Here is a 26309-nt window from a genome sequence, read left to right on the forward strand (position 1 = left end):
ACCATACCTGCACACAAAATTCATGTGTGGGGCCTCTAGTATATTCATATTATGATACTGAAGGCTAATACCATTAAAAAGTCAATTGTCTTCAAAGTCAAAGGTATTTCAATCAAACAGATCAGTAGGATTATTCATAAAATTTGACATGCTATTTCTAGAATGTATATAGAACAGCCGTGGGCAAACTACGGCCCGCGGGCCGGATCCGGCCCGTTCAGCTGTTCTATCCGGCCCGCGGAGCCAAAAGAGCGAAGGGTTCTCTTGCTCTCCCCTCCGCTCCTTTACTTTGAATTTATATTAGTTCACACAAACACTCCATCCATGCTTTTGTTCCGGCCCTCCAGTCCAGTTTAAGAACCCATTGTGGCCCTTGAGTCAAAAAGTTTGCCCACCCCTGATATAGAAGAAAGGACCAAGATTATTTTTCAAAAATAGGGAAGGACCCTGCCAACGTGACTCAATGGTCGAGTGTCAACCTATGAACCAGGAAGTCATAGTTCAATTCCCAGTCAGGGCACATGCCTGGGTTGCAGGTTCAATCTCCAGTGTGGGGTGTGCAAGAGGCAGCCGATCAATGATTCTCACTCATCATTGATGTTTCTCTCTCTCTCTTTCTCCCTCTCTCTCTCTCTCTCTCTCTCTCCCTCTCCCTCTCTCTCCTTCTCTCTCTCTCTCTTCCCCCCTCACCTTTCCTCTCTCAAATCAATAAAAATGTATTAAAAAAAAAAAAGAAAGAAACCAGCTGTGAAAGAAAGGGAAGAAAAAGAAAGATTGGGAATCTACTACTAATTCCGACAACAAAATAGGAAGTTACAATTATTAAGAGAGTGTTATTCTGAAACATGGATAGATATCAGTTAGACAGGCCAGAGAGGTCAGGCACAGACCCATGTGTATGTGGATATTTAATTTGCTAGAGGGAGATACTATCAAGGGCAGAGGGATAGACAGAAAGAATTCACTTTTCAATAAATGAGGAAAAAAAATGAAATTGGATTTCAACGTTACATTACAAGCAAAAATCTATTTAAAGACCAACTTTAAAACTTTGTTAGACAATACAGAAAAATATCTATATGTCCACAGCCTATAAGGGATGATTTTTACTTCTGTGCCTCAAAAGACAGCAGAAATAAAAGAGATTTGTTTCTTTATCAACCGGAAAAGGAAAAAAAAATTTTACAATGGGCAAATGATAAGGCTATTCAGAAAAGGGGCAATCTCAATGCTAAAGAAGAAAAAGGATGAAAGGCCAACCTCACTGGAAATTCAAAATGAAATCTCAATGCAATACAATTTCGTAGTTAAAAGATTAGCAAAAATAAAAGATCTGACATCAAGTTTCACCAAAGATGTGAAATTAAAGAAATTCTCAGGTAGTACTGATGGAAATGTAATTTGGTACCATCACCGTGGGAAAAACTTGGAGGTATCTGATAAAGTGAAATAATGTGCATAATCCTGGTACCCAGCAAGATTCTCTTAAGTATCCACCATTGAGCACTGTTTTTCAAATACAGGTTGCAACCAATTTTTTATTGGTCAAGAAATCAATTCAGTAGGTTGAAACCAACATTTTTTTAAACCAACGTTTTTTAATGAAATATAATAGAATCAAATAGGATATACTAGAATGGATTACAGTAAGGGTAGGGTATAGTTTCATGAAATGCTTGCTCCCATTATTTATACTGAACTCACATAAATATGTATTAAATAAGTGGGTTTCAATGTAAATGTTTTATTGCCATAAATTATGGCTAAAAATGTTTGAAAGCCACTGACCTAGAGACAGTGTTATATACATAGGGACAAAAATACATGTAAAAAAAAGGTTATCTGCATCACTCTTAATAACAAAAATTTAAAACTATTACTTTTCATAAATAGAATGACTATTTGGTTACAATAATATAATATAGTGCTATATAACAATGAAAATTAGTGAACCAGAGCTACAGGTATCAACATAGATAAATCTCAAAACATAATGTTAATAAAAACAACTTACAGAAGATACATACACTACTATGATGATACCATTTATAGGACATTTAAAAGCATGCAAAAGAATTACTTCATATTATTTAGGGATACATACACATATGGGGAAAAAACAGACATGCATAAGAATAAATACCAAATTCATAATGGGGGTTACCTCTGCAAAGGAGGAAGAAAATGTGATGGGGGAGAGTTACACAGAAGGCCTCAACTATTATTTGAAACATTTTTATTTATTAAGTTGGTTGGTGGATACACAAATGTTGAAATATTACTTTCTATTCTTTTGGGAATGTCTGTAATGTTTTAAAAGGGAAAATACCATGTAAACTAAAAAGACATGTGTTTTAAAATTTCCAAGAAAAAGATTAGCAAATTTAACAAACAACTTTTATACATCAAAAAATGAGATCTCTGACGAGATGGTGAAATAGGTAGTGCATTCATTTCATGTTCTTCTCAAAATTCAATGGGTGAAGCAAAACAAACAAACACAAAATGAGTAAATCCATGGAAGTGATTTTAAAAAAGAGAGAGACTTATAAACAACAGATCAACATTTGATGAATTTCAGGGAGCTGAAAAGCAGAGAGGATAATATCAGAGTGAGGAGGAAACTGGTCTTGCAAGGCCTGTCAGGCCATAAAAACTGTGAACAATGCACTGCCCGGGGGCGGGGGGGAGGGTTGTTATCGTTGGCCCCAGGACAGATCATCGGATATGGCCTGGGGACCCCCAATACCTGGGGGCCTTCCTGTAAGCCCACAAAAGGGGGTGGGACCATATCTGTAAGACAAAGACCCCAGAAGGTTATAAAAAGTGAAGCCCTCTGCATGTTTCTTCACTCCGATTTGGAAATTATTCCCGGAGTCCACTAGTGTTAATAAACGGGGTCCCTCCCTTTCTCTAGGAAGCGTGCTTGGTATTTCTTTGGTCTTCTGCAATAGGAGATGATCTTGAACAGAGAAAACTGCAGCTCAACTCACTAAAGAGCTGCTGCATTGCAAAGGCAGCAATCCTTTATGACAGAATGCCATCCTGCTCCATGCTCCAAATCAGTACATACAAAGCGCAGATGTGGACTGGTGGTTGACTGTGGCTAATCAAGTGTAAGTGTAATTAAAGGTCTGTCTACTCAACAGCTATTCCAGAAATACCAACAAATCCACACACCCTGCCCAGTCCACCTCTACCCCTGAAGCATCCATCTTATATAAAAACTGCTGTTTGAAAGTTTAACCCTGCTATTTGGCTTCTGTAAATTCTTGCTTGCTAAGACTACTCCCACTTCAGAGAGGCCATTAAACCTTCCCCAGACAAGGTTATCAGCGCTGGCGCCAGGCCAGGCCTCTGGTTAAGGTCTCAAGGTCCCAGCACATACAGGCTCTTTAGGAACTTGTAAAAGGGGCTGGAAACATCCCATATTTGGGAGACAAAGAAGGTAAAAACATATAAATAAGGGAAAATTCCTGCATGTTGGGGCCCAGAATTTGAGAGACATTTTCCTCTGGACTCGCACGTAATAAATGTAACTCCATCTCTCTAAGTATTGCTTTGTTCTTCTTCGGTTTTCTGTAACACCCCAGCCGTGCACACACACAACCACCTTGAGAGCAGCTGGCTGAGGAAACCCTTAGTTGGAGAGTTGGGATCTGGTCTCTAAATAAAGAGTATTTGTCAAGGAAGGATGGAAAGTGTAGGTGTTTTATCTATGAAGATGGTTAATAACTACTACAGTAGAACCAGAGGTGAAAAAGGAATGGCAGTTTCACCTGGCACAAAAGATATTAAAGTCCTACCCCCAACAATAGACTTTCTTATTTTGGCAATTACAGAGCAAGTCTGCTTTTTCCCTTCCACTCACTAAAAAGGGAAGCCTGCCAGTATGTGGAACTGAACAGCTTACACAAATCTAGTGATCATACTAGGAAGAGATGTTATGGTTAAAAAGACCTATTAAGCTGCACAAGAGACCTAGCCACTACTTAACATGATCCTCATTTAAGGATTACCAGCCATTGAGAAAAATCAAAACAACAAAAGAAAAAAAAACACAAAACTTTAAGTGTGATAACTGACCCTGGAATAAGAAGATAAAGTGGGGGCGGGGGGTGAAGGGGGAGGACCCTCAGATTTAAAAGTCTCTTAGTTCTTTTAGAAAAATGCTTTTAAAAAAATAAGAGTTGGGTAAAGTTTCTTATGTATCCTTATATGTATACTCACAATTTCCTATAAATTAATATGCATCATACTTATAACCTGACAATGATACTATACGTATAATGTTTTAAACTTTTAGAAAGTAATAATATAATTCCCTTTTCCCTAAGATGTTTACTGCTGCCTAGGCTATAACAGTAATTAGACATGATACTAAATGAGTAACTCAATAAGGAATTTCCGGGATATGCATAATGCACTTTCCAAGAGAAAGACAAAATATAGACTGAAATATGCCAGAGCCAATACATTTCCGTACCCTACTGTACCAAAACTTTTTGGATTCTTACCATATCCAATGTCCCGAGGACAGACTAAGTCCAGCCTGAGCAGTTCCTAGAGCAGCCGTGGGCAAACTATGGCCCGCAGGCCGTATCCGGCCCGTTTGGCTATTCTATCCGGCACGCGGAGCCGAAAGAGCGGAGGGTTCTCTTGCTCTCCCCTCCGCTCCTTTACTTTGAATTTATATTAGTTCACACAAACACTCCATCCATGCTTTTGTTCCGGCCCTCCGGTCCAGTTTAAGAACCCATTGTGGCCCTCGAGTCAAAAAGTTTGCCCACCCCTCTCCTAGAGACTCAGCAATGTAACAGGTAAACTCAATCTGTATGTTTTTTAAATAAGCCATTTCCAATATTTAAATCTATTCTGGGGGAGGACCTGACAGAATTTAGAGACTCTGGAGTAAATCCGAGTCTTGGAGAAGGTTCTGAAATTATCCAAAAAAGATATGAGCATTATGTGACTCAGATTTTCTGGGAAAACTTCAAAATGAAACCAGTCTGTACAATGAGACCTAGAGATAAGTTATCATATGTCCTCCAGCCTTTCCAAGTATGCTACTTAAGTTACACTTAATTATTTACAAAGGAACTCAATGTCTTGAAAAAGTTGAGTTAGATTGTGCCTTTGAAAGTGCTTAAATGATATCCAGAGAGAACCTAACACACAGTTTTTCTATTGCATGTAAACAAAGAAAACTTGTTAAAAGAACAAATAATGTTTTTATTAATCACTAGAGGCCCGTTGTACAATATTCGTGCAAGAATAGGCCTTCCTTCCCCTGGCCTCACTCCCAGCTGCCCAGGAGCCGGCAAGTCCCCGCTCCTGGGCCATCCGGGAGCCGGCAAGTCCCCGCTCTGTGGCCACCCAGAGCCGGCACTTCCTCACTTCTGTCTGAAGCCACTACAGTAGCTCCCTCCGCTGCCCTCCTTCCCCTCATAGCAGGCTTCACTCCGCTCTGCTCCACGCCTGCATATGCAAATTAACCTCCATCTTTGTTGGGTTAATTTGCATACTCACTCTGATTGGCTGTGGGTGTAGCGGAGTGATGGTTAATTTACATGTTTCTCTTTTATTAGGTAAGATTAGTAGTCTGCTTGGCCTGTACATATCATACAATTGAAAGCCATATTTCTAGTGCTCTTTACATATTCCCAATACAAAATACCTGAGTGTTAGCTATTATTTAGTTGCTGAACTTGAGTAAAACGATAAACCTGACAGTCTCTTTTCAGAGTTCCAGGTTTGCCTTTCTGTAGTTTTGTCTCCACAATGCTTACCTTTTTCCTACTGCTCACATGCCAGTTCTCTTACATCTTTATGTCTTTTTTTTTTTTCAGAATCAGAAAGCCAAAAAGGACCCTAGGAAAACTCTAGCCCAATGCCCTTATTTTAGAAAAAAGTAAACTGAGGCTTACACAGTTAAAGTGATTTGCCCAAGGTCACATAGATAATGTAAGATGAAGCTAAGACCAGAACTAGGCCTCTGATGCACTATGCAATTCTCTTTTCACTATACAAGCTGCCTCTTTAAAAATTGCAACGAGCCCAGCCTGTGTTGTTGAGTGGTCACGGTTCAATTCCCGGTCAGGGCACATGCCTGGGTTGCAAGCTTGATCCCCAGTAAGGAGCATACAGGAGGCAGCCAATCAATGATTCTGTCTCATCATTGATGTTTCCATCTCTCTTTCCCACTCCCTTCCTCTCTGAAATCAGTAAGAACAGATTTAAAAAATAAAAATAGCAAAGAACATGATATTTATGCATGCCTTCACAGCTCCAAAACTCCAAATTTCCCTTTGCAACAATTCATCAGCATTCAATCATTAATAAACTTCTTTCATATGAATTCTATACCCATGATAAAATAGGAAAGGATTCAGTATACATTTACACTAGCTGATTCATTTACTGATAATATTTCTATTCTGTTTTTAATTTTATATTTAAATTTTAAAATAGAAAACACACAAATACTTCCTCAAATCAAAAATATATAAAGCTTAATAATTATGTCCGCAAATTAAATTCAGAAGAAAACAGAATTAGCTTAGCTGCTTACTTTGCATAAATCAATGCTATAATATTTATTTCATTTCCCTAAAGGAACAGCCAGGAATCGCACATTGATTCCATTTTAAAACTTACCACAAAAGTGATTTGATTGTGTCGCAAGTTAAGTTCAGTTAGTGAATCCAGCCCATTAAGATTATCAACGTGACTTAAAAGGTTCCTGGCAAGGTTTAGAACTCTCAAATCACACAAATGATTTACATTTTCGATTTTGGCAATCTGTTAAAGATGAGAAAGAGATGGTTAGCAGGCATAAATCTCAGATATGTATGATATAAAAAACAAAACTTAACTATAGAGCCATTGGACTAAGTGACCACTTATATGAAGACATTTAAAAATCTATTTCTCATCTCAGTGACATCAGAGGAATGGCAGTGAAAGGTAAAGAATTTTGTTTACTTTATCTTATCTGGGCAAATCCTGAACTTCTTAACTCCAGAGATTAAAAAGCAACAATAGAAAATGGAGCTTCAAAAAAAAAAAAAAAAAAGCAAACCCTAACTGAAAGAGTAAAGTTTTTTTACAGCTGTCCGTTTTATCTTAAATCTCCAAGGTCTTCCCCCTTCGCCAGTGATGGGAACAAGACCCTTAAACCTAATGGACATAATCAATATATACAGAGCCTTTCATCTCAACACCAAAATATGCATTCTTTAGTGCACATGGAACAGTCTCAAGGATAGACCATATGTTGGGACACAAACCTATCCTTAACAAATTTTAGAAGACTGAAATCATACAAAGCATATTCTCTGACCACAAATTAGAAAACAACTGCAGAGAAACCAAGATGCTGGTATAAGGTATACACCTGTACATGCTACCCCTCACAACCCCACCAAAACTACAACTAAAAGACAAAACGACTATAATCCAGAACCATGGGAAAGCGGGCTGAGTAGAAGTTCTACAACTAGAAGGAAAAAAAAAAGCGTATTGAGACTGGGTAGGAGGTGCAGAGGCGCGGAAGAGCAGAGGTACGGAGGCGCCTGAATCAGGCTGGCAGCTGGGTGCGCTGTTTTTTTAAATCAAAAGGGAGATACAAGCTCCCGACTGCTCTGAACTCGTTTCCGGAGAGACTCTGGGGACCCAGACTCCTATGGGAAGAAATTGGACTATCTGGCCTCGGGTCCGAAAGCAAGGGTGGCTTTCTCACAGAGGTGCTCACAGGGATCATTGTTACTGTGTGGGGGTGCGGGACGTGGGTACGCGGAGACATGGAGATGCGGAGACACAGAGATGGCTGACTGGCAGCCATCTCTGTTGGCTCAGCCTTGGTGATTTACTGAGACCCCGCCCCACCCAGTATACAACCACACCCCAGCTGTGCGCAACGGCTTTTGCATATGAATGCCCTGTCCTTTCGCAGCCTAACCTAACAAACTGCATGTAGGTCAGAGAGCTCCAAAACTTCCAAACCCCAAACAAAGAGGAGAAATTTGCAAATCTCACTGTAGCTCCTACTAGGGGGGCCTCAAGCAGTGGCTGACTTTGCACCTCCTTGGAGATCCAGGAGCCAGTGTACCTAGTGGTCAGTGTGAGACGATTCAAGATTTCAACTCCTCACATCCATAAGTGATACACTCAAGAGGCAGACTCAGTGAGCACCAAAGCCCCTTGAAGCAAGTCCTACTCCATAATGGTGTCTCCAGCACAGCATTTCTTCCATTATAGACACAAATGGTCCTCAAAGCCAATTGGCCTGGAGGTCAATTCCTCCCAGTGATACCAACAGCAATCAAGGCTTAACTACAACAAGACTGTGCACCCAGCTCACAAAGGGGTGCACCAAGAGTATTCCCCTCAAGTGATTGGGAAGGCTAAGTCACTGGGCCCTAGAGGACACCTACCACACAAAGCTACTACATCAACACAGGGAAGCAACCAAAATGCGGAGACAAAGAAACATGTCACGAATGAAAGAAATGGAGGAAAGCAAATGACTGGATAGAGAGTTCAAAACCACAGTTATAAGGTTACTCAAGAATCTTCTAGAAACCTCCAAGAAACTTAGTGAGACCTCCGAGGAACTTAGTGAGACCTTAAAGGATCTTTAAGAGAATGCCAAAAAAAGGGAAAAGGACCAGTCAGAAATTAAGCATACACTGTCTAAAATAAAGAATAATATATGGAAATTCACCAGGAGACTAGAGGATCCCAAGAACCAAGTCAAAGATTTGAAATACAAGGAAGCAAAAAATACCCAACCAGAAAAGCAAAAAGAAAAAAAAATCCAAAAATATGAATATAGTGTAAGGAGCTTCTGGGACAACTTCAAGTGTACCAACATCCAAATTATGGGGGTGCCAGAAGAAGAGAGAGAGCAAAATATTGAAAACCTATTTGAATAAATAATGACAGAAAACTTCCCCTACCAGGTTAAAGAAATATACTTACAAGTCCAAGAAGCACAGAAAACCCCAAACAAGAAGAATCCAAAGAGGACCACACAAAGACACATCATAATTAAAATGCCATGGGCATAAGACAAAGAGAGAATCTTAAAAGCAGCAAGAGAAAAACAGTTAGTTACCTACAAGGGAGTACCCATACGACTGTCAGCAGATTTCTCAACAGAAACTATGCAGGTCAGAAGGGAGTGGCAAGAAATATTCAAAGTGATGAACAGCAAGTAACCAAGATTGCTCTACCCAGCAAAGCTATCATTTAGAATTGAAGGTCAGATAAAGAGTTTCACAGACAAGAAAAAGCTAAAGGAGTATATCACCACCAAACCAAGATTATATGAAATGCTGAAAGGTATTCTTTAAGAAGAGGAAGAAGAAGAAAAAGGTAAAGATAAAAATTATGAACAACAAAGTGACAACAAATACATACCTATCAACAAGTGAATCTAAAAATCAAGTCAATAAAAAATCTGATGAACAGAATAAACTGGTGAATATAATAGAATCAGGGACTTAGAAAGGGAGTGCACTGAAAATTCTTGGGTGGGGGGAGGGGGCGTGAGGGGTCTGGGAAGAGATTGGACAAAAATCTTACATCTATAAATGTAAGGGCAGGGGTGGGGGATTATAACTGGGGGGAGGGGAGCTATGGGGGGGGAAAGAGTAACATCTGTAATAATCTGAACAATAAAGATTTATTAAAAAAAGAAAACAAGCCGAAACAGGTTTGGCTAAATGGATAGAGCGTCGGCCTGCGGAGTGAAGGGTCCTGGGTTCAATTCCAGGCAAGGGCATGTACCTTGGTTGCGGGCACATCCCCAGTGGGAGGTGTGCAGGAGGCGGCTAATCGATGTTTCTCTCTCATCGATGTTTCTAGCTCTCTATCCCTCTCCCTTCCTATCTGTAAAATATCAATACAATATATTTAAAAAATAAATAAAAATAAAAAAGAAAACAACTGCAGTAAGGAAGTAAGAACCCCTATAGATATTTACAGATTAAACAAAATACTACTAAAAAGTAACTGGGTTAAAAAAGAAATAAAAGGTCAGAGCAAAAAATAGAGACAAATGGGAATGACAATATGACATATCAAAACTTCTGGAATGCAGTGAAAGCAGCAATGAAAGGGAAGTTTATATAATTATAGGCCTATCTCAAGAAACAAGAAAAATCTCAAGTAAACAACATAACATCACATATTAAAAAACTAATAAGAGCAAAAGCAGCCCAAAGTCAGCAGAAAAAAAGGAAATCATAAAAATAAGAGCAGAATTGAATGAAATACAGAACAAAAAGACTAAGGAAGAAATTAATAGAGGAAAAAGCTGGTTCTTTGAAAAGATTAATAAAATTAACAAAACCCTGGCAAGACTCACTAAAGAAAAAAGAAAAGACTCATATACTAGCATACAAAATCAGAAATAAAAGAAACGTTACCACAGACATTGCTGTTATATAAAGGATCATATTAGAATACTAAGAAATACTCTATGTCAGGACGCGGAGACTGCGCGATCTTGAAAGGGAAAGTGGAGCTTATCGGAAGCCTGAAAATCCACAACTGTGGCACCCAAGGAACAGCTGCGAACCCCAGAACACCGATCCGCAATTGGTGCAAACACGCGGATTCAGAGGAGCTGCACACTCCACCACGGAAAGGTCAGACTTTGCCTGGAGTTAGGAGGGAGAGAACTACATAACCAGACATCCAGAGAGGAAAGACCATGGGGAGACAAAGTAACAGCCCGCATATGAAAGAAGAGCAGGCATCACCAGAAAAGGAAGTAAACGAAATGGAGGCAAGCAACCTTCCAGAAAAAGAATTCAGAGAAATGGTCATAAGGTGGCTGAAAAGAATGGAAGACAAATTTGACAATATGAGTAAGAACCAAGAGGAAATGAACCAAGAACAAATGAAAAATGACATCGCTGCTGTAAAGAAGTCAATAGAAAGCCTCAAGAGTAGACTACAAGAAGCAGAGGACCGCATCAGTGAGCTAGAAGACAAGATGGGAAAAAATACCCAACTAGAGCAGCTTCTAGAAAAAAAAAATTAAAAAGCAGGAGGAGAGCTTAAGGGAACTTTGGGACAACACAAAACAAAACAACATCCGCATTATAGGAGTTCCAGAAGGAGAGGAAACTGAACAAGGAATAGAAAACCAGTTTGAAGAAATAATGACAGAAAACTTCCCTGACATAGGGAAGAAAAAAACCCACACAAATCCAAGAAGCTCACAGAGTCCCAAGCAAAATGAACCCCAAAAGACCGACACCAAGGCACATTATAATTAAATTTGCAAACATCAACAACAAAGTAAGAATCTTAAAAGCGTCCAGAGAGAGACAGAAAGTTACCTACAAAGGATCCCCCATCAGACTAGCAACTGATTTCTCAACAGAAACTCATCAGGCCAGAAGGGAATGAAATGAAATATACAAAGTCATGCAAAGGAAGGGTCTGAATCCAAGAACACTGTACCCAGCAAGGCTATCAATCAAAATGGAGGGTGAAATCAGGAGCTTCACAGACAAAAATAGACTAAGGGAGTTTATCACCACCAAACCAGCAATTCAAGAAATGCTAAAGAGTCTGCTGTAAAAAAGAAGAAATAGAAAGCGAAGAAGGAACACAGGGGTAAAGAATAAAAATGGCGACAAATAAGTACCTATCAATAATAACTTTAAATGTAAATGGATTAAATGCCCCAATCAAAAATCATATGGTAATGTATTGGATAAGAACACAAGACCCATATATCTGCTGCATACAAGAAACCCACCTCAGAAAAAAAGACACACACAGACTGAGGGTGAAGGGATGGAAAACGGTTTTCCAGGCAAATGGAACTGAAAAAAAAAGCTGGGGTAGCAATACTTATATCTGACAAATTAGATCTCAAAGTGAAGGCCATAACAAGAGATAAGGAAGGCCACTTCATAATACTAAAGGGAGCAATCCAACAAGAAGAAATAACTCTGGTAAACATATATGCACCCAATACAGGAGCACCCAAATACATAAAAAATCTCCTGGAGGATATCAAGGGAGAGATTGACAGCAATACAATCATAGTAGGAGACTTTAATACCCCACTATCACCATTGGACAAATCCTCTAAACAAAAAATCAGCAAAGAAACATCAATCCTAAATAACTCACTAGATCAGATGGAATTAATTGACATCTTCAGAACATTTCACCTCAAAGCCACAGAATATACATTCTTCTCAAGTGCACATGGGTCATTTTCAAAGACAGACCATATGTTGGGACACAGGCAAAGTCTATTCAGATTCAAGAAGACAGAAATCATATCAAGCATCTTCTCAGAACACAGTGGCATAAAACTGGAAATCAACTACAATAAAAACAATCCAAAGAAATCAAACACCTGGAGACTAAATAGCATGCTATTAAACAATGACTGGGTTACCAGAGAGATCAAGGAAGAAATAAAAAACATCATGGCAACAAATGACAATGAAAACACAACAGTCCAAAATCTATGGGACACAGCAAAAGCAGTCTTGAGAGGGAAGTTTATAGCTCTAAAAGCCTACTGCAAAAAAAAAAAAAAAAAACAATAGTAATAAATTACCTAACCTTAAAACTCAAAGAGTTAGAAAAAGATCAACAAGAAAAGCCCAGTGTAAGCAGAAGGAAGGAAATAATAAAGATCAGAGTGGAGATAAACATCATAGAGACCAAAGAAACAATACAAAACATCAACAAAACCAAGAGCTGGTTCTTTGAAATGATAAACAAGATTGATGAACTACTAGCCAGGCTCACCAAGAAGCAAAGGGAGAGGACCCAAATAAACAAAATCAGAAATGAAAGAGGTGAAATAACAACAGATCCCGCCAAAATACAAAGGATTGTTTAAAAATACTACAAACAACTCTATTCCAACAAACGGGACAACCTGGAGGAAATGGACATTTTCCTAGAAAAATATAACCTTCCAAAACTCAATCAGGAAGAATCTAAACAGCTCAATATGCCAGTAACTATGGAAGAAATTGAAGCAGTCATCAAAAAGCTTCCGGCAAACAAAAACCTGGGGCCAGACGGCTTCACAGGAGAGTTTTTCCAAACATTCAAGGAAGAACTAAAACCTATCCTCCTCAGACTATTCCAAAAAATTCAAGAGGAAGGAACACTTCCAAACTCATTCTATGAAGCCAGCATCACCCTAATACCAAAACCAGATAAAGACACACAATGTAGGAGAATTACAGGCCAATATCACTCATGAACGTAGATGCCCAAATCCTCAACAAAATTCTAGCAAATCGGATCCAGCAGTACATCAGGAAGATCATACGAAATGATCAAATAGGATTTATCCCAGGGATGCAAGGATGGTACAATATCCGCAAATCAATAAATGTGATACATCACATAAACAAATGGTAAGATTAAAATCACAGTCATATCAATTGATGCAGAAAAAGCATTTGACCAAATCCAACACCCTTTCTTGATAAAAACTTTCAACAAGGTGGGAATAGAAGGATCATACCTCAACATAACAAAAGCTATATATGATAAACCCACAGCGAACATCATATTCAATGGGCAAAAACTAAAACCATTTCCCCTAAGAATAGGAACAAGACAGGGATGCCCACTCTCACCACTCCTTTTCGACATAGTACTGGAAGTATTAGCCATTGCAATTAGACAAGAAGAAGAAATAAAAGGAATCCAATTTGGAAAAGAAGAAGTAAAGCTGTCCTTATTTGCAGATGACATGATATTGTACATACAAAACCCGAAAGGCTCCATCAAAAAACTAATAGACTTAATAAATGAATTTGGCAATGCAGCAGGATACAAAATTAATGCCAAGAAATCTATGGCATTTCTATACACCAATAGTGAACTTACAGAAAGAGAGACTAAAAGGGCAATCCCATTTACCATGGCACCAAAAAAATTAAGATACTTAGGAATAAACCTAACCAAGGAGGTAAAAGACCTATATGCGGAAAACTACAGGACACTGAAAAAAGAGATAGAGAAAGATGTAAACAGATGGAAGAACATACCATGTTCATGGATTGGTAGAATCAACATCATTAAAATGTCCATACTACCCAAAGCAATCTATAGATTCAATGCACTCCCCATTAAAATACCAATGGCATATTTCACAGACCTAGAAAGAACTCTCCAAAAATTCATCTGGAATGAATAAAGACCCCGAATAGCCACAGCAATCCTGAGAAAGAAGAATAAAGTAGGAGGGATCTCAATATCAGATTTCAAGCTGTATTACAAAGCCACTGTTCACAAAACAGCCTGGTACTGGCACAAGAACAGACATATAGATCAATGGAATAGAATAGAGAATCCAAATATCGACCCAAACCACTATGCGCAATTAATATTTGACAAAGGAGGTATGAACATACAATGGAGTCAAGACAGTCTCTTCAATAAATAGTGTTGGGAAAATTGGACAGATACATGCAAAAAAATGAAACTAGATCACCAACTTACACCATACACAAAAATAAACTCAAAATGGATACAGGACTTAAACATAAAATGGGAAACCGTAAAAATACTAGAGGAATCCTCAGTCAGCAAAATCTCAGACATATGCCAAAAGAACTTCTTCACTGATACTGCCCTTAGGGCAATGGAAGCCTAAGAGAAAATAAACAAATGGGACTACATCAAAATAAAAAGCTTTTGTACAGCTAAAGAAACCATCAACAAAACAACAAGAAACCCCACTGTATGGGAGAACATATTTGCAAATGTTATCAACTTATAAAAGTTTAATCTCTAACATCTATAGGCAGCTTATACAACTTAACAAAAGGAAGATAAATGATCCAATAAAAAAATGGGCAACGGACCTAAATAGAATCTTTTCAAAAGAAGACAGAAGGAAGGCCAAGAGACACATGAAAACATGCTCAAAGTCACTAATTATCCAAGAGATGCAAATCAAAACGACAATGCGATACCATCTCACACCTCTCAGAATGGCTATCATCCACAAATCAACAAACGACAAGTGGTGGCGAGGATGCGGAGAAAAAGGAACCCTCGTGCACTGCTGGTGGGAATGCAGACTGGTGCAGCCACTGTGGAGTACAGTATGGAGTTTCCTCAAAAAACTGAAAATGGAACTCCCATTGGACCCAGTAATCCCACAAGTAGGACTATATCCTAAGAAACTAGAAACACCCATCAGAAAGGATATATGCACCCCTATGTTCACAGTAGCACAATTTACAATAGCTAAGATTTGGAAACAGCCTAGGTGCCCGTCAGCAGATGACTGGATCAGAAAACTATGGTACATCTACACAATGGAATACTATGCTCCCATAAAAAAGAAGGAATCTTACCATTTGTAGCAACCTGGATGGAATTGGAGAACATTATGCTAAGTGAAATAAGCCAGTCAATGAAAGAAAAATACCACATGATCTCACTTATTTGTGAATAATAAAAAACATTATAAACTGATGAACAAAAAGATAGATACAGAAGAAGTAAAGCATCAAACAGACTGTCAAATTACAGCGGGAAGGTTAGGGAGGGGGGCGGAAATAAGAGATCAACCAAAGGACTTACATGCATTCATATAAGAATAACCAATGGATGCAAAACATTGGGGGGTGAGGGCATGTGTGGGAGTGGGGTGGGGAGGAGCAATGGTAAGATATGTACACATATAATACCTTAATAAAAAAAAAATAAGAAGTACTCTATGTCAGCCACCAAATTCAATAATCTAGAAGAAATAATCTAGAAATATATAACCTTCCTAGACTGGATCATGAAGAACTAGAAAATATAAATAGACTGATCAACAGTGAGGAAATTGAAGCAACCATAAAAAAAAAAAAAAAAAAAAAAAAAAAACTCCCAAAAAATGAAACTCCAGGACCAGATGGTTTTATTAGTGAATTCTACCAAACATTCAAAGATCTAGTATCTATCCTTATCAAACTCTTCCAAAAAACTGAAGAAGAAGCAATGCTTCCTAATGCCTTTTATGAGACCAACATAACCCTAATACCAAAACCTGTCAAGAATAACACACAAAAAAGAAAACTATAGACCAATATCTCTAATTAATACAGAGGCAAACATCCTAAATAAATTACTAGCAAGTTGAATACAACAACACATTAAAAAATAAAACATCACAATCAAGTAGGATTCATTCCAGGGGCATAAAGATGGTTCAATATACACAAATCAATCAATGTAATATACCACACTAACAACAACAACTAAAAAGGATAAAAATCATATTATCTCATCAATAGATACAGAAAAAGCATTTGGTAAGATATAACATCCATTTATGGTGAAAATACTCAATAAGATAGGTAAAGAAGCCCTAAGCAGTTTTGCTCAGTGGATAGAGCATCTGCCTGCAGACTGAAAGGTCCCAGGTTCGATTCTGGTCAAGGGCATGTACTGTGGTTGTGGGCACATCCCCAGTAGGGGGTGTGCAGGAGGCAGCTGATCGATGTTTCTCTCTCATTGATAGTTTCTAACTCTCTATCTCTCTCCCTTCCTCTCTGTAAAAAAATCAATAAAATATATATATTTAAAAAAAATGATAGGTAAAGAAAGTACCTTAACATAATAAAGGCCATATATGACAAACCCTCAGCTAATGGAGAAAATTGAAAGCTTTTCCTCTAAGATCAGGAACAAGACAAGGATGCCCACTCTCACCACTCTTATTTAACACTAGAGGCCCGGTACACGAAATTCGTGCATGGGAGGGAGGGGGTCCCTCAACCTAAGCTGCACCTTCTCCAATCCGGGACCCCTCAGGGGATGTCCGGCTGAGAGGGGCCACGGGCAGTTTGCAGGCCGGCCATGCCCATGGCTTTATCAAGAAGGACATCCGGAATGATGTCCAGAAGACATATGGTCTAACTGGTTTAATTAGCATTGCCCTTCTATTAGTATAGACTAGAGGCCCCGTGCATGAATTCATGCACAGGTGGGGTCTGGCCAGCCTGCCCTGATCAGAGCCAGAGCCATCTGGGGGGGAGGGGACGCAGGAGGTTGGCCGGCCGGCACCGCCCCCGATTGGGGTTGGGGGGCCAATTGGGGGCAGGGCCGGCTGGAGGGAGGGGCCATGGGTGGCCAGCTGACCCTGGGCCCGATAAGGGGGTGGGTGATCGGGGCAGGGCCAGCTGGGGGGAGGGGCCGTGGGTGGTTGGCCATCCAGCCCCACACCGATTGGGGGGGGGGGCTGATTGGTCACCGCAGTGCGAATCATAGAACCCGTTGTTCCGGACCTTCTGGTCATTCTGGTCATTCCATCATTCTGATCACTTGGCTTTTATATAGATACATAGTTATGGAAGTTCTAGCCAGAGCAATCAGGCAAGAGAAAGAAATAAAAGGCACCCAAATTGGGAAATGGAGAAGTAAAAGGTTCACTTTTTGCAGATGATATAATTCTGTACATAGAAAAGCCTAAAGACTCCACCAAAAAAACTATTAGAAACAATAAACAAATACAGTCAAGTTGCAGGATACAAAATCAATATATAAAATTACACTGCATTCCTATACACTAACAATGAAATTTCAGAAAAACAAAAACAAAAATAACAATTGCTCTTGCATTTGCAACAAACAGAATAAAATACCTAGGAATAAACTTAACAAAGCATGTGAAGGACCTATATACTGAAAACTACAAAGCTTTATTAAAAGGGATTGAAAAAGACACAGTGAAATGGAAAGATAGTCTGTGTTCATGTATTGAAATAATCAACATAGTTAAAATAGCCATATTACCCAAAGCAATATAGATGTAATGCAATCCCCATCAAAATTCCAATGACATTTTAAAAAGAAATAGAACAAAAAATAATCAGATTTGTATGGGACCACTAAAGACCCCAAATAGCCAAAGCAATCCTCGGGAAGAAAGAACAAAGCTGAAGGTATCACACTACTTGACTTCAAATTATATTACAGATTTATAATAATCAAAACAGCATGGTATTGGCAGAAAAACAGACATACAGACCAAAGGAAGAGAACTGAGATCCCAGAAATAAAACCACATGTAAATGGGCAAATACTTTTTGAGAAAGGAGCCAAAAATACACAAAAGAAAGCCTCTTGAATAAATGGTACTGGGAAAATTGGAAAGCCACATGCTAAAGAATGAAACTAGTTAGTTTGTCCCCATGTACAAAAAATAATTCAAAATACATCACAGACCTAAATATAAAATCTGAAACAATGTTACAGAGAAGAAAGCATAGGTACTAAGCTTATGGATGTTGATCATAGAGAACATTTTATGAATTTGAACCCAAAGACAAGGGAGAGAAAGTCAAAAATAAATGAATGGGACTAAAAAACTCTGCACAGCAAAAGAAATCCCATAAAAACCAAAAGGCAAACAACACATGGGAGAAGATATTTGCAAACAACAGCTCCAACAAGGATTTAATATCCAAAATATATAAAGAACTCATACAACTCAACACCAAACAAGCAATCCAATTAAGAAATGAGCAGAGGACCTGAACAAAACCTCTCCCAAGAAGACATACAAACGGCCAACAGATATATGAAAAGATGTTCGAAAAGATGTTCAATCAACTTCACTAGCTATTAAGAAAAGGCAAATCAAAATTGCAATGAGATACCATGTCACACCTGTTAGAATGGCTATTATCAACAAGTAATAACAAGTGTTGGAGAAGTTGTGGAGAAAAGGAACCTTCATTCACTGCTAGTGAGAATGTAAACTGTTACAGCCACTATGGAAAACAGTATGGAGGTTCCTCAAAAAATTAAGGATAGAGTTCCCACATGACCCAATAATCCCTCTTCTGGTATCTACCCAAAAATATTGAAAACATTTATTCATTAAGTTATATGTACCACTGTGTTCATTGCAGCATTGTTCATGGTGGCAAAGAAATGTAAACAACCGAAGTGTCCTTTGATAGATGATTGATTGGCTAAAGAACATGAGTGGTACATATATACAATGGAATACTACTCAGCCATGAGAAAAGATGAAATAGCGCCATTTGTGACATGAATGGACCTTGAGAATATTATGGTAAGTGAAATAAGTCTGTCAGAAAAAGCTAAAAATCATATGATTTCACTCATATGTGGCATATAAAACTGAAACTCATAGACACAGACAGTAGTATGGTGGTTACCAGAGGGAAGGGGGGTGGGAGTAGTAAAGGTTAAAGGGGCAACATATATGGTGATGGAAGATGATTTTACTTTGGTGGTGGGCACACAATGCAACATAAAGATCATGTACCATAGAAAAGTACACTTGAAACCTGTATAATCTTATTAACCAATGCCATGCCACTAAATCTAATTTTAAAAAATTAAAAAATAATAAAGCTGGTTTAAGTTTAAAAAATAAAATATATTTCTAATTTTCTCTTTTGTAGATAATATAAAGTCATTTAACTTGTAAAAATTAACTAAAGAACATATTTTATAATTTGACCATGGTAAATATTTGAAGTCAATTTTATCAAATAATCAAAATGTCCATCATGTGAGGCATTTCTAAGTGCCTAACATTGTGCCTGGTCCCACAAAGGTGACAAGAAGTATACATACTATCTGCCCAATAGAAACTGTGAGCCCATAGCATTGGCTCACAATGTTTTGACCCAGCAAAACCACCCTCTGAAAGAAAAGACAAGGAAAAAAAAATGATACCAAGCTCTCTTGTTAATTTATTTCATTTATATTTGAAGCATCCTGAAAGCAGTCAAGAGTTCTGAATGGAAAAGATTCAAGGGACTGGGATCCCCACTGAAAGGTGAGGACAGATATTCTTCATTAGTAGAAGTGCTTAGGAGAGGAGACAATGTTTAGTCAGGATTAAATTGGTGGACATTAACTATTTAGAACAAGAGGACTTGAATCATGGAGTATGCACATGCACATAAGCATTGAACTGCAGCAGAGGAGTTGGAGTTGCAAGTAAGGTGAGGATGAGTAAAAACTATACCCGAGCCCTGGCTGGGTGGCTCAGTTGGTTGGAGCATCTCCTCATACACCAAAAGGCTGCAGGTTCAATTCTTGGTCAAGGCATATACCTAGATACCCGGTAGGGGCACGTATAGGAACACTGATTGATGTTTCTCTCTCTCTTCTCTTCCTCTCTCTCTAAAATCAATGAAAACATGTCTTCAAGTGAGGATTTTAAAAAAAAACAAAAACTACTCATAAGGTGATGAGAGCTAAACATGATTTTCAGCCCCACTATTATAATATCTATTGCAAGCATAGCACAAGGGGATGAGTTTCTGCATGACACAGAAGTAAGTAGAGGTCCTTCCAGGTACTTTATCAGTCTTTTAATGTAACATACTTAAATAACAATGAGTCATGCACATAACAGTTTTCTTCTGAACATTAAAAAAATAAATTTCACAATCACTAGAGATTAATTTTCTCATCTATACTGCCATCACACATTATTTGAAATTTTTTATTTAACACTTCAAAACAGATGTTGGCTAAAAAACATTTTTAAGATTTAGAATGCAATTTCTATGTTGTTATTTCTCTTACATTTGAGAAATACCAACTAGATTCCATATAGGTTTAAGAGAAGAAACCTAAATATGCTTACTGTAAATTCAATAATATGTAAAGATAACATTCTGATCATGCTTTAAAATTTGTCCTAATATTTTTGGTCTAAATAACGTAAAGTGAAAATAAACTAAATAGGAGAGACTGTGACATCGTGAAGGGGAGAGCGGCTGTGACTGGGAGCTCAACCTCACCTCCACTCTGGGAGACCTCGGACACCACCTGGGACCCTACAGCCACACCGGCCAGGGACCAGCTGCCTCAGCTGCGAACCCACAAACACTGAGACTCCAGCCTCCCCCACCACAGGCTCCTAAAAAGTTTGTCCAGGGGGAGACAAAATGGTGGCCAAATAGGCAGATGGGTCCTGCGCCTTCTCACAGAGCAGATAGAAGAAACAGCTGAATAGAATAACATCCACCCAGAATCAGTGAATTAAACACAGCTGGAGAGACAATCTGTAGATGGAAAGGTCAGAGGTTGCCTGGAGAGAGGTCGGATCAGGGATCTGGGCTGGAGGGAGAAATACGCGCAGACGGGACTAGACTGTCAGAGGGATACTGCACTGTACCAAATCCGCATCCCTTGGGGATACATGTAACACTTGACTGTGAAAGGGGGTTTACAGGGCTGCTGGCAGCGGGGGACTCTAGATCTAAGCCCACAGCTGTGGGAGGCTGCACCCAGAAAAGGAGCCTGAAGTTCTGCACCAGCCATGCAGTGCCAGTGGGAGAGAGACACGCTGTGTCGGGGCTGCTCTGTCTTTATAATTTCCTTGCTTTTACTCACTAAACCCAGTGCATAGGATCTTTCAATTACACACACTCACCAAGGCTGTGATGCAGGGGAAGGTGGTTTTATGGAAGCAGGGGAACAAAATAGGGAGAGGCAATCAGGAGGCCAGCTCTGGGACAGTCTGATCCCTTCAACCTTGAACAGACATTTTTCTCCTGAAGACCAGGCCCCTCCTAGCAACACAGCCACACCCAGCCTTGAGCTCAGCAGGGAAAAAAAAGATTTGAAATACCCCCAGGGAGCCCTCAGGGACTGGGTTGAGGGGCCATTTGGTTCCGGAAACTAATACAGAAACACCACCACTTAGAGGCCGTGTCAGAAATAGACTCTTGTGTAAATACAAATGAAAGCAGGCAAAAAAACAAAGTGGGGAGATTGATCCTGCCTGTCTGAAACCAAGGTTGTGGCGTCTGACACAGAGGAGCGGTGGATCGCTGGGAACTTCAAACAGTGCTGACTACCTAACAGGAAACTGAGACGTGGCAGACAGAACAATAGAGAGGGGTCTTAAACCAGCCCCCAGAAGGACATTAAAACTCAGCTGAAGTGAATGAATTTCACTACTTCATCTTTTTATTTTTTATCTTTTACTTAAGAAACTAAATTTTTTTCTCTTCTGTATTTAATTTTTTAAAAATATTTTTACTTATTATTTTTTAACCTTTTATTTATTTTTATTTTTTGGACTAGTATTCTACATTCTATTTTTATTTTTATTTTTTCAATAAATATTTTACCCCATCTGATTTTTTCCTTTATGCCAACCCTTTCTTCCTCACTTCTCCCTTTTTCATCCTGTTTCTCTTCTCCTGTTCCTGTTTTAGTTTTTCTCTTTCTTTTTACTCCTTGTTAAAAATTGATCTTCTTTATCTGCTTTATTGACGCATTACTAGTATAGTCTCTATTGGCTTACTCATATATCTAATTTCCTCTCCCCTGCTCCAAGTCCATGCACCCTTCTCTTTTCTTTCTTGTTTTTCTTGTTGTTGTTTTTTGTTAGATTGTTAGTTGTTTTTGTTTATTTTATGTTTTGTTTTTCTTCTCTTCACTTGTTCTCTTCTTCTACTAATAGCTTAATTAGTTTCACTCACCAAACTCAGGCCTATATGCTCTCTATTCTCCTTTTCCAAAAATAGATGAATAGAGTAAAGAAAGGGAAAAATCATATATATATACATAAATATATATATATGTGTGTATATATATATATATATTTTACTTTATATATATTTTTAATACATATTTTTAAATTATTATTATTTTAATATTTATTATTTTTTACTGAGTATTTTGTTTCCTTCTTATACACTCATTCTCTTTTTACCTCTTCTATATTGAATCATGACCATTCCCCACTCATTCAATGCCTTTACCTTACCGTCTGGAAATAAGCTCTGCCTCTTCAGATTCAACTACCCTCCTTTTTTGCTGGTTGTTTATTGTTTGCATTTTTTTAGATTAATTGTTCATTTTGTGGAGTTTTTTCCCCATATACATAGATTTTTTCATCATTTTTCTCTTTTTCTCTCTCTCTCTTACCTTTTTTTCTTTACTCAATAATATTTTTGCACCCTTTTCTCCCCCTAATTATCTTTTCTCTGCTAGTCACTTTATTTGGGATTACTGGTGTCATGGATACATTAGTGTTTTGTTCCCTCTGTGTTGTGTCTTGTCGAGTTGTATTTTGTGTCTTTTAGTCAATGTGTTAGAGAGTAAGCCACATTACTAGACACCCTGAGAAGAGCAAATATGGGGAGACAAAGAAACAGCCCCCATTCAAAAGAAAAGGAGGAATCACCAGAAAAGGAAATGAACAAAATGAAGGCAAGCAATTTGTCAGAGAAAGAATTCAGAGCAATGGTCAAAAGGACGCAGAAAAGGATGGAAGACAAATTCAACAACATGTGTAAGAATCAAGAGGAAATGAAGAAGAACCAAGAAGAAATGAAGAATGACATAGCATCAATAAAGAACACAATAGAAAGCATCAACTATAGAATAGAAGCTGAGGACTGCATCAGCAAGCTAGAAGACAAGGTAGGAAAAAACAATGAAGCAGGGCAGCAACTGGAAAAATAACTTAAAAAGCAGGAGAAGAGCCTAAGGGAGATTTGGGACAACACAAAACAAAACAGCGTCTGCATAACAGGGGTGCCAGAAAGAGAGGAAGCAGAGCAAGGAATAGAAAACCTGTTTGAAAAAATAATGACAGAAAACTTCCCTGATATTGGGAAGAAAAATCTCACACATATCCAAGAAGCTCACAGAGTCACAAACATGATAAACCCCAAAAGACCGACACCAAGACACATCATAATTAAATTGGCAAACACCAATGACAAAGTAAGAATCTTAGAGGTGGCCAGAAATAAGACAGTTACATACAAGGGATCTCCTATTAGACTACCAACTAATTTATCAATAGAAACACATCAGGCCAGAAGGGAATTGAATGAAATATAAAAAGTGTTGCAAAGCAAAGGACTGAATCCAAGAATACTATACCCAGCAAGGCTATCATTCAAAATTGAAGGTGAAATCAGGAGCTTCACAGACAAAAAAAGGACTAAGGGAATTTATTACCACCAAACCAGCAAAGCAAGAAATGCTAAAGGGACTGCTGTAAACAGAAGAAATAGAAAGCGAAGAAGGAACAGAGGCATAAAGAATAAAAACGGTGACAAACAAGTACCTATCAATAATAACTTTAAATGTAAATGGATTAAATGCTCCAATCAAAAGACATAGAGTAGCTGAATGAATAAGAGAACATGACCCATGTATCTGCTGTCTACAAGAAACCCACCTCAGAACAAAGTACTCACACAGACCGATAGTGAAGGGATAGAAAAAAATATTTTCAGGTAAACTGAAATGAGAAATAAGCTGGGATAGCAATACTTATATCTGACAAAATAGACCTCACAGTGAAGGCCATAACAAGAGATAAGTAAGGCCACTTCATAATACTAAAGGGAGCAATTCAACAAGAGGATATAACTCTTATAAACATATATGCACTCAATACAGGAGCATCCAAATACATAAAAAAAAAACTTCTGGAAGATATCAGGGGAAAGATTGACAGCAATACAGTCATAGTAGGGGATTTTAATACCCCGTTGACATCACTGGATAAATTCTCTAAACAAAATAATAATCAGCAAAGAAATATCAATCCTAAATGACTCACTAGATCAGATGGAAAAATTGACATCTTCAGAATATTTCACCCCACAGCTAAAGAATGTACATTCTTCTCAAGTGTACATAGGACATTTTTAAAGCTAGAACACATATTGGGACACAGGCAAAGTCTCTTCAAATTCAAGAAGATAGAAATCATATCAAGCATCTTCTCAGATCACAATGGCATAAAATTAGAAATCAACTACAATAAAAACAATGAAAAAAATCAAACCCTTGGAGGCTAAATAGCACGCTATTAAACAATGATTGGGTTACCAAAGAAATAAAAGAAGAAATAAAATGTACCCTGGTAAAAAACGACAATGAAAACACAACAATCCAAAATCTATGGTTCACAATGAAATCAGTCTTGAGAGGGAAGTTCATAGCTATACAGGCCTACCTCAAAAAAAAAAAAAAAAAAAAAAAAAAAAAAAAAAAAAACAAGAAAAAAAGGTGATAAATTAACTCTACAGCTCAAAGAATTAAAAAGAGAGCAACAAGAAAAGCCCAGAGTAAGCAGAAAGACGGAAATAATAAAGATCAGAGTGGAAATAAATGATATAGAGAATAAAAAACAATACAAAAGATCGACAAAACCAAGAGCTGGTTCTTTGAAAGGATGAACAAGATTGATGAACCTCTAGCCAGGTTCACCAAGAAGCAAAGAGAGAGGACCCAAATAAAAAAAAAAAAAAAAAAAAAACAGAAATGAAACAGGTGAAGTAACAACTGACCCCATAGAAATACAAAGGATTATAAAAAAAACACTAGTGGCCCAGTGCACGAAATTCGTGCACATTAAAGAGAAATTGATTAGAGGAAATATTTTAATATTGCTATTTGCCCTTTCTCTATAGTAGAATTGTCAGAGATGAAAGAAAATTAGTAAAATGTATATGAAAATCTTCCTCCTGTCAGAGTCTGGGGCGCGCCATGGGACCTAGAGTCAAGAGCCTGCCCACCACCTGCACGCGCTTCAAAAACCCAGGAGACCCAGACCCGGCCGGCCCCACCCACATTGGGTGAGACCCAGACCCAGCCAGCCCCAAGCCTGTCAAGCCCTTTTAGGCAGGGGACACAGCCTCAGGTCCCCCAGCCCAGCGCAGGGTGGGGGGGTGCAGCCTCACATCCCCCTGACAGGCACCAGGTGGGGGACACAGTCTCAGGTCCCGTGTCAAGCCCCACGGGGCAGGGAGCTCAGCCTCAGGTCCCCCAGCCTGGTGCCAGGGCGGGGGGCACAGCCTGAGGGCTCCCAGCCCGGTGCTTGGGCAGGGGGCCAGCCTGAGGTACCCCAGCTGGGCACTGGGGTGGGGAGCACGGCCTGAGGTCTCCCGGCCCGGCGCTGGGGCAGGGGGTGCGGCCTGAGGTCCCTTGCCCCCAGCCAGGCGCCATGCAGCTTCAGGTCCTTGCTGTTCAGTCGTGACGTTATGGCATCCTAGCTAATTTGCATATTCCTCTATTATTAGATAGATACTATGAATACCACATTCCAACAAACGGGACAACCTAGACGAAATAGACATATTCTAAAAAAATACAAGTTCCCAAAACTCAATCAGGAAGAATAAAAAAAAAAAAACCTGAATAGGACAATAACTACCAAAGAAATTGAAGCAGTAATCAAAAACGTTCCAGAAAACAAAAGCCCTGCTCCAGACAGCTTTAAAGGGGAGTTCTACCAAGCATTCAAAGAACAACTAAAACCTATGCTCCTC

General features: G+C 38.7%; 1 protein-coding gene across 11 annotated transcripts in view; it reads right to left on the reverse strand.

The window, feature by feature from the left end:
- The window catches only part of LRRC49 (leucine rich repeat containing 49), a 253934-nt gene that overhangs the window by 185889 nt on the left and 41736 nt on the right, over positions 1-26309 (reverse strand). For 10 of the 11 annotated variants that reach the window (XM_080663538.1, XM_080663542.1, XM_080663540.1 and 7 more), the window contains one exon: positions 6658-6801. The exons of the other annotated variant lie outside the window; for it this stretch is intronic. In XM_080663538.1, the coding sequence (XP_080519664.1) occupies positions 6658-6801 (144 nt within the window). The remainder of the gene's footprint in view (positions 1-6657; positions 6802-26309) is intronic. 11 annotated transcript variants of the gene reach the window in all.

The sequence above is a fragment of the Plecotus auritus genome (assembly GCF_963455305.1).
Source record: "Plecotus auritus genome assembly, chromosome: 1".
NCBI lineage: Eukaryota > Metazoa > Chordata > Mammalia > Chiroptera > Vespertilionidae > Plecotus > Plecotus auritus.